Source organism: Vanacampus margaritifer, chromosome 2 (genome assembly GCF_051991255.1).
Source record: "Vanacampus margaritifer isolate UIUO_Vmar chromosome 2, RoL_Vmar_1.0, whole genome shotgun sequence".
NCBI classification, from domain to species: Eukaryota; Metazoa; Chordata; class Actinopteri; order Syngnathiformes; family Syngnathidae; genus Vanacampus; species Vanacampus margaritifer.
The window spans coordinates 9,584,767-9,600,208 of record NC_135433.1 but is presented as its reverse complement, the minus strand read 5'-3'; the positions used below and the strand labels follow the sequence as shown (position 1 = coordinate 9,600,208).

At 37.5% G+C, this 15,442-nt stretch overlaps 1 protein-coding gene across 3 annotated transcripts; it reads right to left on the bottom strand.

Moving 5' to 3' along the window:
- Positions 1 to 6,713: 6,713 nt before the first annotated feature.
- Positions 6,714 to 15,012, bottom strand: gadd45aa (growth arrest and DNA-damage-inducible, alpha, a). Of its 3 annotated transcripts, none has more exons than XM_077559569.1 (5): positions 14,869 to 15,012; positions 14,460 to 14,552; positions 9,638 to 9,739; positions 9,276 to 9,504; positions 6,714 to 7,554 (listed from the first exon to the last, which is right to left on the bottom strand). In XM_077559569.1, the coding sequence occupies exons 3-5, from the start codon at positions 9,736 to 9,738 to the stop codon at positions 7,441 to 7,443; spliced, it is 444 nt and encodes a 147-aa protein (XP_077415695.1). In that variant the 5' UTR covers position 9,739; positions 14,460 to 14,552; positions 14,869 to 15,012; the 3' UTR covers positions 6,714 to 7,440. The 3 variants fall into 3 exon arrangements, with proteins under 3 accessions (XP_077415695.1, XP_077415696.1, XP_077415694.1); XM_077559570.1 differs by having other exon boundaries at positions 14,894 to 14,910; XM_077559568.1 differs by lacking the exons at positions 14,460 to 14,552; positions 14,869 to 15,012 and adding an exon at positions 10,131 to 10,499.
- Positions 15,013 to 15,442: the final 430 nt, after the last annotated feature.

Below are 15,442 nucleotides of genomic sequence, written 5' to 3'. Positions count from 1 at the left end.
ATGATGTTAAACTAATAGAAATAGTTCAAATGAATTTTTGACGTTTTTAGCCGTCAATGGCAGTGAATGAGTTAATAACAATAATTACTATTACCATGATGATTAAATTCATGCCAAACTTTGGATGCCGTTCTCACCTTTGATATTCCGCTTGTGCAGGTGTACCTAATAAAGTGTCCACTGAGTGGCCTGCAACATACAACATACAACCGAGCACGCATGCGCAATAATGTGCCACCGTGTGACAATCCAGCGTGGCAATTACAGTGTCACTGTGTTGGAATGTGCTGATGAGGGGGGGGGGCGGGGGAGCAACGTGTGTGTTGGGGGGGGGGGGGGCTGAGTGAATGGACTGCAGTGGCACCTTGCTTCCAGTGGAAATGTACAACACTTGTGATTCAGAACAACCGCAGTGAAAGTCGTGTTTCAAAACGGGAAAGATTTCATCACAAATGTAAAACATTATGTACAGCCAACATATGTCATTGTATTAAGCGTTGAGTAAAGATCTAAATGTACAATAAAAATGTTTCCTAAGTTTTCATACTCTTGTTAACATAAAAGTGGTGGTGGTGGGGGGGGTGTTAAACTAATATATGGCTGCATATTTTAGTCATTGATAAAGTAATTTCCTAATAATTCATAAAACTGAGTTAAAATTAAAAAGATGTACTTTACTGTAAAAAAAAAAGGGGAAAAGAATGAGTGCGATATTAGTTTGTAATGAGGTCATTTTTATGCCACTAGATGGCATAATTGCATTTGTAAGACATTGGTAACACCTCTGCATTTTTCTTTTCCTATTACGAGCTATTTAATCTTTAACATGAAGTAACTTGTGAAATTCTGCACATTTTTAAAATTGTAAAATACAACTTGACCCCGGTCTCCACAAATATATGCATTATTATTACATTTATTACTGCAAAATTTCGACGCGGACGTGTCTGCTGCATTGCTACTGGAATTCCCCCAGTACCAAAAAAATAGTGATCATATATATATATATATTAGGGGTGTTCGAAAAAAATCGATTCGGCAATATATCGCGATATTACGGCGCGCAATTCTCGAATCGATTCAATATGCTGCCAAATCGATTTTTAAACATAATTGTTTTATTGGAATATTCAACAAAACGTCTTACTTAGGGTTAGGATTCACACATTAAGCATGTTATTGATGTTATTAATGGAACATTAAGCCTTAATATTTTATTTCAGTGCTGTTCAAACATGAAACCGACTGCAACCTGTTTGCTAAATGCAGTGGCTCACTTATAAGCCTGAATTTTCAGATAAATAAATACATTTTCATACAAATCTTACAGTGTACATGTACAAGTTTATTGATTAGTATTTTCCAAATTTGAGTTAAAAAAAAAAAAACGCAATAATCAATTTATAGATTCGTATCGGGATTAATCAAATCGAATTGTGTCCCATAAATTGTGATACGAATCGAATCGCCAGGTACTAGGCAATTCACACCCCTAATATATATATATATATATATATATATATATATATATATATATATATATATAATGATACTCAAGTAATATTTCAGTCTGCAGTTTTTGCAACCCTAAATGGCAAACTAGATGTGACAACCCGCCCTTAAATGGAATTTTGTTTGTTGCTGATAAGGTTTGTCATTACAGTAGTGTGGGATGCATTATTGCATTATAATTAGGGAAGTAACAGTGAAAGACATTTTTGGGTGGAGTGCACCAAATCATTTTCATTTGAATATGTGTCATGCTTTCATGTCTTGTTGCATTTTTCGAATTCTCCTTTTGCTGTAAGCCATCCTGTGCTACGTGACATATTCCTTAGCTAACGTTTACCTTTGACTTTTAAAGCAGAAGAATGTGCATTATTCCCGGTTCACGCTGTGCACGGAGTGTGGAATTCGGCTCTATTTTCAAATGTCCCAGATAAAAAGGCTGCACATGAACTCTAACCTACAATTTCAGCAGACTTTCTAGGACTCCCTTTTTTTTTTTTTTTTGCCGGAAGCCTCAAGTGGGATGATCTGCGCTACCCCACCCTGATTTGCAATGAGCCACAGTTCCAAGGTATCACGCTGTTGAGTCACACGCCACGCAACCTTTCACACAGTGCCAACTGGACCCACAGAGGCCCACAAGCCTCGGGGGCGGAGTCTTACTTGGAATCCACTACGGACTATTTGCTCTTTTGGGCTATTTTTAAATCACCACTCGGCAGTTTGTTTAAACTTTAGCCCCCCCCCCCAACACACACCCAATTTCCCCTATTATACTACACCATGTTGACTTTTGCACAGTATTGAATGTGTTGTTGGCAGCTCCTGCAAGTTTTATCACATGATAGAAAAGTCTACACACCCCTGTTCAAATGCCATATTTTTATCGAATGACGAAATGAGAGCAAGATAAATCATTTCAAAACTGTAATGTCACCTATAACCAAAGTTATTACAATTAGTTGAAACTAACAAAATAAATCAAACTAAAATCATAAAAAAATATCTTAATAATATACCTTTTACTAAAATAAAATTAAAATGAAATAAAAACACAAATGCTTTTAAGAAAACTAACTAAAACTACATTTTATGTTAGCAAAACTAAGGAAATCTTACTGTAACAAGACTTTAAAAAAATAAACCTAATAAACTACAGAAGCATGGAAATGCCAATGTGGAGTAAATATTATTTTTATTTTTTATTTTTTTTGGAGTAAACATTTTTGACTGGCGAGTATGTTTGAATGAACTCGCGAGTATGTTTGAACCTATTTTGCAAGTACTTTTGAATGTATTTAAAAATGTTCGAACTTCGAAGATACTCGAAATACGTTTGAACATACTCACAAATACGTTCGAAAACTACTCCAGAGTACGTTCTAAAGTACTTGTGGGCTAAATGCTACAAACATAGCATATTTCCCCATAATGCCATAATAACCCCTTGCATTATGCTAAAACATGTCTAACCTAAATCATGCATTGCTGATATAATAATAAATCATAAAAGTTACGAATAAATATTTTTTACTTAGTTTTCATTTTTGGTATAATGTGGATCAATTTTTTTTCACTTGTGCATTTCCAAGTAATACCCCATGGCATGATGGGAAAATATGTTTGTAGCATTTAGCCTACAAGTATATTCGAAAGTATATGCGAGAACATATTTAAAGACATTCGAACGTACTCGCCAGTCAAAAATGTAAACACTTCCGTATAAAACTAAACTAAAACAAAGCTATAAAAAAATAGAAAAAATAAACAGAAAAAAATTGCCATGAAAAAAATTATTAAAATGAACTATATTTCTGAATTAAAAAAAAAAAAAGTCAAAATAAAAACTAACTGGAATGAAAAATCCAAAACTACTAACCTGTGCAACTCAATAAAATCAAAGAAAAATCTTTTCGAGAGAGGAAGTTAGAATAAACAACTGAGCTAATGTTGCACAAGTGTGCACACCCTCATAACTGCGACATGGCTGTGTTGAGAACGAACCCATCACATTCAAACTCATGATAAATGCGAGTCCGCACACGGCGGCCACCATTTAAATTGTCTCTGATTAACCCCAAATAAAGTTCTGCTGTTCTAGTAGGCTTTTCCTTTTCAAATAAGTGAAAATTAGGATTTGAAGTGAAAAATTAAGTTTTCAAATTAGGGTTGTCAAACTTGTTGTCTCGGATCTGTCCTGCCTGCTTTTGAAAACAATAGACGGCTGAAATGACAATACGTCAACATTGCAAATAAATTAAAAAGAATGGAATGTGCCCTGCATAGCTAATTAGTGATCAAATGTTATTTGGGGACACGCCTCCCAGTCTCACGTAGTTTTTGTACATTTGTACATTCGTTGACAGAATGATGACAAGCCTGCACTTCCATTTTGTACGACGCTTGTCATTAAGGTCACAGTAGACAATTTAGAGTCTTCCAAGCTAATATTATGTGTTAGCATTAAGCTAACAGCAAAAGGGGCTTTTGATAGTGAATGATGACACATTAAATAATCTATCATGTTAACAAATGTGATCCAGCCCGTTCTTGTTTTTTTGGGGATCTTATAACAAAGGTTGTTTTGCAAGGTGAAGTGTCACATGACACCTCCGGGCCGCATTGTGCAACCCGCAAGACCACGTAGCTTCTCGTGACGGTGACTCATCACCTTGCAAGGGGATTGCCTGCCTGACTTCAACCCGGTGACATCGCCTGCTCGTGGCGCAGCTGGAAAAGCACCAGAGGGGAGCGGGAGGGGGGCCGAGCGCGAGAGGCGTTTGGAACACAAGTTGAGATCAGTGCTATGAACTTCGAGTCAGGCTTCAACGACAATTTAACAGGGCCTTGAGAATCAGTAGTGCTGGTGGCTCATATGATGTCATCGTTGCAACGTTACTACTCACAACATGGCAGGCATATTGCATAACACGCCTGTATCTGTCTGCATTTAGCATTTTTGTGTCAGCCTTAGCTGATTACTAGTATGCCCCACTTTCGTATGGTGTTCCACAGGGTTCAATTTTGGGGCCCCTGCTGTTTTCATTGTATTCGCTGGAGAAAGAAAGTTACATTTCCTTTCACTGCTATAATGCTATTTTCATGCATGTTTTATTGTGTTTACTGTTTTTAAGTGAATTCATGTTTTTATAACTAAACTGTCTTTGTTTTTGTACAGTATGTCTTTTTACTCCAGTACTTTGTTTGCAGTGATGGTTGTTGTTAAAGTGATCTATAAATAAAGTGGAGCACCACTACTTTTACTTGAGTCATTAACGTAACGTTAAACATGACTCTTACTTGAGTCTCAGGTCATTGAATCGATTGCAATTGGGAAGACGTTTTGCCTCTCATCTGAGCAGGCTTCATCAGTTTTATGCAAAGAGACTTGGTTTGAGAGTACAATTGCTGGTGTGGCAAACAAGTTGGGATTAATTCAGTGCCCTGAGAATGAAATAACCTGAACGAATGAGAACATTTACAAGCATACTCTAACTCGAGTACAATATTTGGCTACTCTACTCACGTCTGGGTACTGTTGATGATGCCGTTGGGCTCGAACACCTGTTGAGATTTCAGTGGTTAAATTGTAGGTATATACTAGGGGTCTTCAACCTGTGGCTCTCGAGCCATATGTGGATCTTTAGTACCCCTCCTGTGGATCTAAAAAAAAAATGGTATTGGTATTGACATTGTTTTTTTGTTTTGTTTTTTAGATAAATAATCTTTAAATGTATAAATGATTTATATTTAATTTTTTTTAAATATATCTATTTAAAAAAAAATTGTAGAAATTTAAAAAAAAATTGGTACATATTGTGTTGTTTAAAAAAAAGATAAAAAATCTTTAAATGAATTAATGATTTAGATTCAAAAAAGAAAGAATAATTAAATATTTAAAGCAATGTCAGTCTAAATTTTGTCAGATAAATAAAAAGGTATGAAAACGTTTTTTAAAAATACCTTAAAATGTCCAAAAAGGAAGCAGAAAATTACCATAAAATGTCCCTGAAAATGACCCCCCCCCCCCCTCCCCCAAAAAAGTCAGAAAATTTAATTAAGAAAAGGCAGGAAAGAAAATGTTCAAAAAGTAACCATACAATTTCTAAAAACAAAAGAAGTGATCCCGAAAATTACCATAAAATGTCCACAAAAATGTCCGAAGTTGTTAGCAAAAAAAGGCAGAAAAAAGTGTAAAATAAATAAATAATAGCTCTAACAACTCCATAAAAGGAAGAAGAAATGCAAAAAATACCTTAATATATTTCAAAAAATAGCTATAGCAAAAAAAAAGGCAGAACATTACCATAATATAGCCATAAAATTGTCCAATGTCAGGAATTTGACAGAAAAACTGAAAATCTAAAAATGTATGGAAAACAAAGCATGAGAAAAAAAATATATATATATATATATATATATATATATATATATATAAATTTAGAAAAAAAAAAAATATATATATATATATATATATATATATATATATAAATTTAGAAAAAAAAACAGAAAATGAAAGGTAGAAGAAATTAATCTCCAAGTATTGGATGCTGCACATTTTTCTGTATGGTGCAGCTCTAATTATCACTCGAACCCTCAGTGCATCAGACTAACACTAAAAACACCGTTTCGTTCATCATAAGGTTTCATCACAGATTATTTTTGTTCTTTGGCCTGATATTTCTTGATTGTGTAAATTAGCAGTGGCACCGTTTCTATTACCTATCACATTTCAAATTTGTCCTCAAAGGGCACCTCGATGTCAGCATTTTTATATCCTCGAATCGGTTGGTCAGACAAAACTCCAAAATCGCAACGTCATTGTGACAGCATCAAGATCTGTATTGAGTAAGTTGCCGCTGAAGGTTCCTGCTGGATCATACGGTGCGGAGCATTTGAAAAAGTAGCGAGCAAGCAAAGTGTGCTTCCGTGAAGGAAATCAGCTGGCAAGAATGCAAAGCGACCGCTCGCAACAAATGGAGAGCGGATTGTGGAAAAGGCAGCGAGGGTTCGGATGAATGAGCACGGTGGTGCTGAGCCACGCAGAAGCCGAGCGGCGAGAGCGCAGAGGATTATTGTTCTCTTTAGCTGAGAGATGGCAGCGAGGCCAACGTGACCCCCGTGATCCGCACGTGATTCTCCCTTTACAACCGCGTGCTAAAGGTCACAACGCTTATTTTGCGCAAATGAAAGGAGAAACGCCGTTGTGGCTCAGAACAAATACTTTTTTTTTTATTGACAACAAAACGTGAGTGTCCAGTCAGATTCTGCAAAAGTAAAAAACAAAAAGGAAAACATAAATATCCTTAAATATATTTGAAAATAATTTAAATGGTAACACAACAATTGAACTTAGCATAGGAATTATTAAATACACACTTCACTGGATGTTTAACAGCCCTTCCCTTTTTCTTTTTTTTTTAAATTATGTCAACATCAATATGAACAGTTGAGTGAAATATGAACTCAAATAGTAAAAGGTCCAGTGCTTTAAGTGCTTAGATGGAGCGGAGACGCTGGCCGGCCTCGGCCTCGGCCTCGGCTCAAGCGCTCCGCCTTTCCTGAAACGCGTCACGCAGGCCGTGAAGCAACAGCGGCCGCCGTGCGTGCGTGCGTGCGTGCGTGATGTAATCCTTCTGCATGCGCCACGTCCGGCTTTGACGCCAACAAAAGCAAACCAGCTGGCTCCATTTTCGTCATCCGTGACGACACCGGGCCACAACAGACAGACAACTCCAAAACAAGTGGAAATCCCCATTCCACTTTTTTTTTTTTTTTAAATTCATCGCAACTACACAACAGGGTCTGTCTTTTTTTTGTTTGTTTTTGATTTTATCCAACCCAAGTAGTGCTTCGGAACTTGAACTGCAGCTTGTACTACATCCACTGCGGTGCAGATTTTTCAACGTCCTTCGTGGTTGGATTTTGTTTTCATCGCTCGGGCAGGTTGATGATGGGCACCCATTGGTCCATACATCGGCTCTCCCGGCAGAAGACGTTGACTTTGCTCAAGGCGGGGTCCTTCCGCACGGAAGACTCGGGGCTCTGGAAAAGAAAGGCGAAGTTGAGTCATGTACGCTGCACCTAAACGGACAAGTGGCCTCTGTGTGCGTCAGCGTGTGTGCGCGCGCACGAGGTATTCCCTTCTACTGACATTCCTCACAAGTCACGGGCGGGAGGAGTCATGTGTACGTTTACCCGAAATGCACACGGGACTTTCAGTCACGTGGAGTGGCCTTCATGTGTGCTACCGGTCGAAAGTCTGCATTGTCTCTCATCTCGTTTAGCTGCATGAGAATGTGTGTGCATGTTATGATTTTGTTGTGCAAATTTATACTGCACATCCCGTTACTTTTTTTTGCACCCAAGCTTGATTTTACGCATCGGACCATACTCAATCCGATCCGATACAACGGATTAAAAGATTAACATTTTTAAACATGCAATTACTGTTTTGGTCTATAATGTGTCAGAAAATGTATTATCAACGCAAAATCAGATGTCTGCCAATGTCTTATTTTCCTTCACCTCAAAGATGGTTGCTCTGCTATCATGGAGCAATCGGAGGATATTTACTTTTGCTGAGGCGGAAATTCACAAGATTTGCATAATTTCAAGGTAAACAAGGTAACTCAATGAGGAATCGATGATCATAACAGCTGTCGATTAATTTGACAATACCTCTAATATATAGTATAGACTCTGGAATGTACTTTTATAACAAAAAGTAAGTCGATTTTAAAATATATATATATTTATTTTAATCAAAGCCATTACCAGTTTTGAGAACTCGGTGCAACGACTACGAAACCCTGCGCACACAAAATGCAGCTTGTACGCGAGTAGAAAAAAGACAAGTGGACATTCGAGCAGAACAACGTGTTCCCATAGCTTTGTTTATGTGACACACACGCATAGGAAAAGCAAAATTAGCTAACAAGTGGGAAAAACTACAACTTACTTGTAGCCTAATAGCATCATTACTTAAAAATATATTTTTTAACTTACAATTACGCATTTATTTACAATAGGAATAAAAAATACTAATGTGCTTGCTAAAATTTTGTGTGAGTATTCATCCACTTGATGGTAATCCGCAAAGGTTGAATAAAGGCAACTGGACTAGCCTTGTTTGTTGAATGTATTTTTTCTTAACAATTGAGCTATTAGGCTAATCGTGTAGTTATTGTTTTTCAGAGTAGACAAGAGATTTTTTTCAATGGCAAGTGCTTGTGCTTTAAAATGGAAGATGTGGAAAATCTTGCTCCTCTGAATCTGTTGTCGTCGTCAATGCTCCCTGGTTCATGGTCATCAATCAATCAATCAATCAATCAATCAAAATTTCAACCAGGGATGACCTAGCCTTATTTGGACCTATCGGTCGTATTCAGACTAGTACGGAGGCTTCCCTTCAGACAACATGACCTCAATTTGGCATTGAGGAAGCTCCACAAACATTTTCTGCAATTAAATGGAATAATAACAATAGTACTTCCACCCTAAATGACTGTTGTAGATCAACAACAGTCATTTAGCATCCTGATAGTCTGATAGCATTCTTGGTGGGGTGTGACTTGGGTTTTCTAGCCTATGTGCATGAAGTTGAACCGATGTCTGTTGCAATCAATTGAATTGCATGAGACTGTAATAGAAATCAGCTTTCGAATTTAAAGTGGTTTTTTTTTGTTTGTTTTTTAACCATCCTGCCCAAATTCAAAGAAAAATGGACTCGGGTGCAGTGACGCCGTCCGGCAGGATGTACTTACAGTGACAAGCACACAGTGCAGGTCCATGGGCTCGCCCCCGCTCTGCTTTCCTCCTCCTCCTCCCGCCGCCAGGATTTGAGCCAGGCGCCGGGTGTTATTCACTCTCAGGATGTTGATGTCATTCTCGCAGCAGAAAGCCTGAATGAGCGTGAAGTGGATCTGCAGGGCCACGTCTTTCACGTCTTCGTCATCGGCCGCCAAGATGCACAAGACCACATTGTCGGGGTCCCTGGGGAGGAAAACATGACAATTGACCATTGTTGGCAACAATAGAAAAAAGTCCTGTGCATACAAGAGTACAATGTAGATATGCATGAAACGCTGAATAGTGTGATGATAGGATTTTACAATCCTGTACTTACACGTTGAGGGACTTTGCTGCCTCATAGACGCCCACAGTTATGCAGTCCTGTGGCAAGGCTCTTGTCAGGACGTCTTCTAACGCTTTCGCCACTGAATCCATTCTGCACCGGCGTAAAAAAAAAAAGTGGACTCGTTAGCAAAACGGCACATGAAAAGTTGCACTTTACTGCCGATGCTAGGCGACTTCAAAAAAAAAAAAAAAAATTCTCTTTTATTGTCTTTGAACGTCTTTTGGCCAACGACTGCAAAACGCAAGAGGCATATGTTAACACTTTTTGAACGTGTACACGAACAGTGCCGTTTCCTCACTTTGACGCTCACGTTTGAGGTAATAAAGTGCACCAGATCTTACTAAAATACTTTGATATCCATTTACATATTCGTTTAGTCTACATACGCACACGCCGGCCGGCAAGTCTGCATGCACGCGCCACAGCAAAAAAAATAAAATAAAAATAACAAGGAAACAGTGCTGCAAAAATAAAGCCATACCTTTCTTGAGAGTAATCCCCACTTATTTCCTCAAATGTCATGTTGTACATACAATCCCAACTCCAATTTCAAGCGAACTTCTGGTGGCTTCTCTTGTCTTCTAAACACGGGCGCGTTGAGCGTCGCTTGCTTCGAGTGCAACTGAGGCGTGAAATCTAGCAACTTCACATAAGAGCGTTGGAGGACAATAGGCAGTCACGGGAGATATTTGCATATGCGGTCCTGATTGGCCCTATGCTAATTTCTCTGACGACTCTACAGTGAGACTGCACGGAAGGCGGACCCAGCTGGATTCTTGTTGCAACTGCAGCCGTTGAAAAAAAAAAAGAAAAAAGTTTATTTCTCTCAAAACGATGGTGGAAAGTAACGAAGTACAAGTAGTTAGTGTACTTAACTAGATTTCCTAGGTATCTTACATTTCGTATGAAGTGCATTTAGTTTGAATGTTTACTTATGTTTTTTTTTTTTTTTTTTTTTTTTTTCTACTGTACAGTCGACCCCCAACTATTGACAATTCCGTGCCTACGTCACAAGTCAAAACAGCAGTCTTGGTGAATGACGTTCTCCGCTCATTGAAAAGCATTGGACTTTGCATCGTTGTAATTTGATTTTTTATTTATTTTTTAGAGAGAAGGAGAGAGAGAGAGAGAGCTCAGTATTCGGTAATCTTACCGATTCAACATGTTATCATCATTGCTCTCTTTTTTATTTTTTATTTTGTGTGAGTGAGTACGTGAGTGTGTGCGCGCGCGCGTGCGTGCTCATTAATACACCTAAAACCTGTTAAAAGTCACCTATCCTTCACCTTAACCGAATACTTCAGAATCCCGCTAGACTCGTGAAGTGATCCAATTTAAAGTGATTTGATTTGTATGGATTATTTTGATTTCAAAATGTGATAAAATGTCATTTGGTTTACTATAACAATCTGCCAGGTTTGTATACTAGTCATCACAAGCAAAGTAATCTTGAATAGCAATACAATACGTCGTTTGCTTTCACCATGTAAAGGAAGCATTTGCATTGTGTTGCATTGTGGAAATATCAGAAATGCCCGGATGTTCAGAATTGTCAATTTAAAAAAAAAAGTGTGGAACTGCTAATGTAGCGGAATTTTTTTTGACTGGTAACTTCACACTTAAACTTTTGAAAGTAAATCGGAACATATTCAAACATGTTCCAATGTATTTGCTGGTATGCTCGAACGTACTTGCATATATATTTCAACGTACATATTTAAATATATTTGCAAATACGTTTAAGGGCATTTTAAGTATGTTCAAACATATTTCTTTATATTTATATGGCAATAGCCAGATTGATATTGTGATTCACTCAAGGGAGTTCCCCACAAAATTAATTTGGGACTACTCCACGGTGATTTGCTCGGGAAAAGCGGGACATTATGTACAAATGCTGGAGCTGATTGGATGATGCGGCATTGTGCACGTATGTTTTGACCAATCAGGGCCACAGGGAATAAAAGCATGAACATCTTTACTAGCCAAAAATGCACGAAGCGACTCTCGCTGTTCAACATTCAACAAGGAAACGGTGAGTAATTCTGCAAGAACAGAATTCATTGCAGCATTCCTTCGTCCATTTTAGGTTTGTTTGTTAGCCCCGGCGTCGGCGCTGGCTTCCTGATTTCGGCACAATGTCGCTCTGTATTTGGTCCGAACCACTGATCGGTGGAAATCAACGGGATCGGTACAAGATGAATTCTGCGGAGTTTGTGAACTCACAAATACCGTGAGAATTCAAGGTTATAGTTGTAGACCAAATGCTAAAAAATTTGCACTTCTTCCTATTATGTCACAGGGTATTGCAGGGTAAAAAAAAAAAGCTATTTATTTTTCGCACTAACCTACATTATACTAATACGTTAGAACATTTTAAAAAGAGATACTTGACTCATTGAGCCATTTTCAGCAGTAAAAAGTTAATATTTTGTCCAGAATTAATGTGATAACTTCATAATTTTTCATGAACAATTTTTACCTTTAAAAACTAATTTTGCCACTTGATGTTGACTGAAGATGACATCACCCGTGCTGACCAAACCCAGAAAACAGGTGAGCCATGATTGATCGTTACCTATACTTCCTTAGCACAGGTGATGTCATCTTCAGTCGACAGCTAGTGGAAAAATAAGATTTTAAAGGTATTAATTGTACAAGAAAATAATGAAGTTATCAAATTCATTCTGGACAAAATATAAACTTTTTACTGCTGAAAATGAGTCAAGTATCTCTTTAACAAAGTAAACATTATTTGTAACTTTTATGATTTATTATTATCTTACAGTGCATGATTTTCGTTCGGCATTTTCCCCCATAATGCCACGGGGTATGCGCTTGTACGGGTTAAAACCCTGTGGAATTATGGAATGCTTAGTAAGCATTTAACCAACAAATACGTTTAAATGTATTTGCAAATTGAAAATATTTGCAAGTAGGTTCAAACTTATTTAAATACATTCAAATGTATTTGCAAACACGTTTGAATGTATTTGCTGGTCAAAAATGTTGACTCTATATTGGCAGTTCCATGTTTCTGTACCTTTGAGACGCTCCCATTTCACCCCAAAAAAGTTGACATTTTCCAATGAACTTCACAGCCACTGTATAAAGTCGATGTTATGCCTGTTAGAAATGCATATAGGTCAAGCTCCCACACTTGTTTTTTGTTGAAGAAATGAACTACAAGTGGACAATGTACACACAAAACAGATAAATAAATGAGCTTGCTGACAAGGTGGACATTTTTGGCTTATGTTAGCATTTAATGATGACATAGTTAAGCAAGTTAGCTGTGCACCATTTAACATTTAGTATGTAAGTTTTTTTTCTAAAATTGATATTTAACTATGAGAGAGTGGATATGCTAAGATTAACAAAATCCAACTACACACGTGATGAAAATTACGGCACATAAATGCAAATATCCACTCTGCAGCTAGCCACTCTTTTAACCTCCATTCACGAAAGACAAAATGCTAGTAGTAATTTTACTACATTTTCATGACTAATAATGATGACATCAAAAGCCATGTAGATCGTGACAATTTGGTCTGAAGATACAGACGAGGCGCTGCAGGAGTGTCTCTTTGACCCCTACTGCTTTTATATTTAAATTAAAAGATTATATTGTGATAAAATAATTTGATGTATTTGAAGTATTAATTTGTTGTTGGTATTATACTTTTTTTCTCATTTATTTGAATAACATTAAGTTGAAAAGAAAATAAAACAATTACAATATAATGATGGTACTCAAAAGGAGCAGGCAGAAGTTCACAGAATTTATAATAATCCTACCCCTTATTTTCCACCATTTGGAACAGAATGTACAACAGAACCTCAAATTAAGGACAAAAACAAAAACATCAAACAAACTATACTCCCTTTGTTTCAAGTGAAGTTTTTTTTAAACTGCTCTATAAATAAAGTTGGGTTGGGTACATTTGAAAACAATTATCTGTACTTACTACTCAAAGGGTGTCAAACAAATTTTTGTCTCGCACCTTATCATATTACCAGAGATAAGTAGCAACATGCTACATTTATGTCGTTACATTTCCCTAAGTAACTTTTCCATAAATTGTACTGTCAGAGTATTTTGAATGCAACATATTTTTATATCTTGAGTAGCCTACTTATGTTAAGAAGAAACACTACTTTTACTTAATTACTCTGAGCTACCGTCCACTTGCTGCATGTATTTTTAGCTTCATACAATTATGTAATAATCTCCGCCTGGTGAGTCTGTTACGCTGTTTCATAAGTGTAAACAAAGAGAGTTCATTTTAGGCCATTTCACACAGCTGAATTTGCCTCCATTTATGTATTTTATGGAACGTATGACTTTTTTTTTTAAGTTAGTGATATTTTTGGGCAATACATGAAGTTGCATTCCCTTTTCGATATTTTTTTTGTATTTAACTAAAAAATAACTCAGAAGTCACCTCCATATACCTCCAGTATTTTTGTACTATTTTTAAGATATTCTCCATTTATAGCCTTGGGCTGTTTGATGTTGGTGGTGCAGTGCCAGAGTGGTTAGCACAACTGTCTCACAGTTCTAAAGTAATGGGTTCAAATCTGGGCTCTGGCTCAACTTTCTTGCTGTAAATTACCCAAATAAATGTTAGTTTAGTTTAATTTGTGTGTTGTATAAATTCTGGTTAAGTGGCTAGCACGCTTGCCTCACAGGTTTGAGTATTCTGCAGGTACTTTTGTTTCTTCCCCCATTCCATACAACACACAGTTAGACATTGAATACCTCAAATTGTGAATGTGAGTGTCATGGTTGTTTTTCTATACTTGCCCTGCGATTGGCTAGCCACCACGGGTGTACGGTTCTTGGCAAACGTGTTGTTTGTTGCGCCAGCTTCTAGAATTCAAAGATTCTCCGTCAAACCTGAAAGAGACACATACGGTACAAAAAATAAGTGCTTTTTCAGTTATAACTGGCTAATATAACATTTTATTGTTCGTCTGTTCACAGTTAGCAGTGTTAGTTAGTTACGTGAGAGTTTTTGACCCCTGCGCAAAATAACAGAAACAATAATGTTACTATCCTCCTGCCATTTTGTACTCACGACACATGTGTCGAACGTAGCTTTTTAACCCACTCTTTCCTTATCTCCGCTAAATTGGGAGCAAAAAAACCCCCCAAACGTCACAATATTGACGAATTTAAGTTTATGTATTTATTAAAACTAAGTTTTACTCACTCGGAGTCGTTTGAGTTTAACACACCGGGGGAATTGACAGGTGCTGATGCTCAACCACCTTGCTGCGAACAAGGTGGTCCCTGGAGAGAGTCCAAGATCCAGCCAGTAGCAACAGCATAGCAACGGGACGCTCGCCGAGGAAAGGAAGCTCTCTGATTGGTCCGTTCCGGTCGACGCGAAGGCCAACCGGAAGCGCGCACAAATCGAAACGACCGGCGCGAATCCGACTGTCACGTGATCCAACGACCTTTGATCCTTTCATCTATCAAAATCCATGTCATTAAAAAAGAAAAAAAAGGAAGGAAAAATCTTGCCCAAAATGTAACCTGGCACAGTGGGGACAAATTCATGGCCGTTTACACAAATTACTGCCAGAAGGGATTTAATGCTTTGCACTGACACTTCAAGGCTAATAAATGTCCAAAAATGACATCATCAAATTATGGGATGCTGAATACCAAGGTTATGAATGACGGGCCTACTGTGGAAGTTAAGGGATATGTTGCTGCCCTCTTGTGACGGCATTAAAATATCACCTTTGCAAAGTGAAAGCGTATGCAATGTATCAGACTAC

Bases quoted from the DNA above. Each gene is read 5' to 3' on its own strand.
- gadd45aa (XM_077559568.1), bottom strand. From the start codon at position 10,180: ATGTACAACATGACATTTGAGGAAATAAGTGGGGATTACTCTCAAGAA. The intron at 9,740-10,130 runs GTATGGCTTTAT...ACGCCGGTGCAG, and splicing joins GGGGATTACTCTCAAGAAAG to AATGGATTCAGTGGCGAAAG. The intron at 7,555-9,275 runs GTAAGTACATCC...TTTCTTTTCCAG, and splicing joins TGCACTGTGTGCTTGTCACT to AGCCCCGAGTCTTCCGTGCG.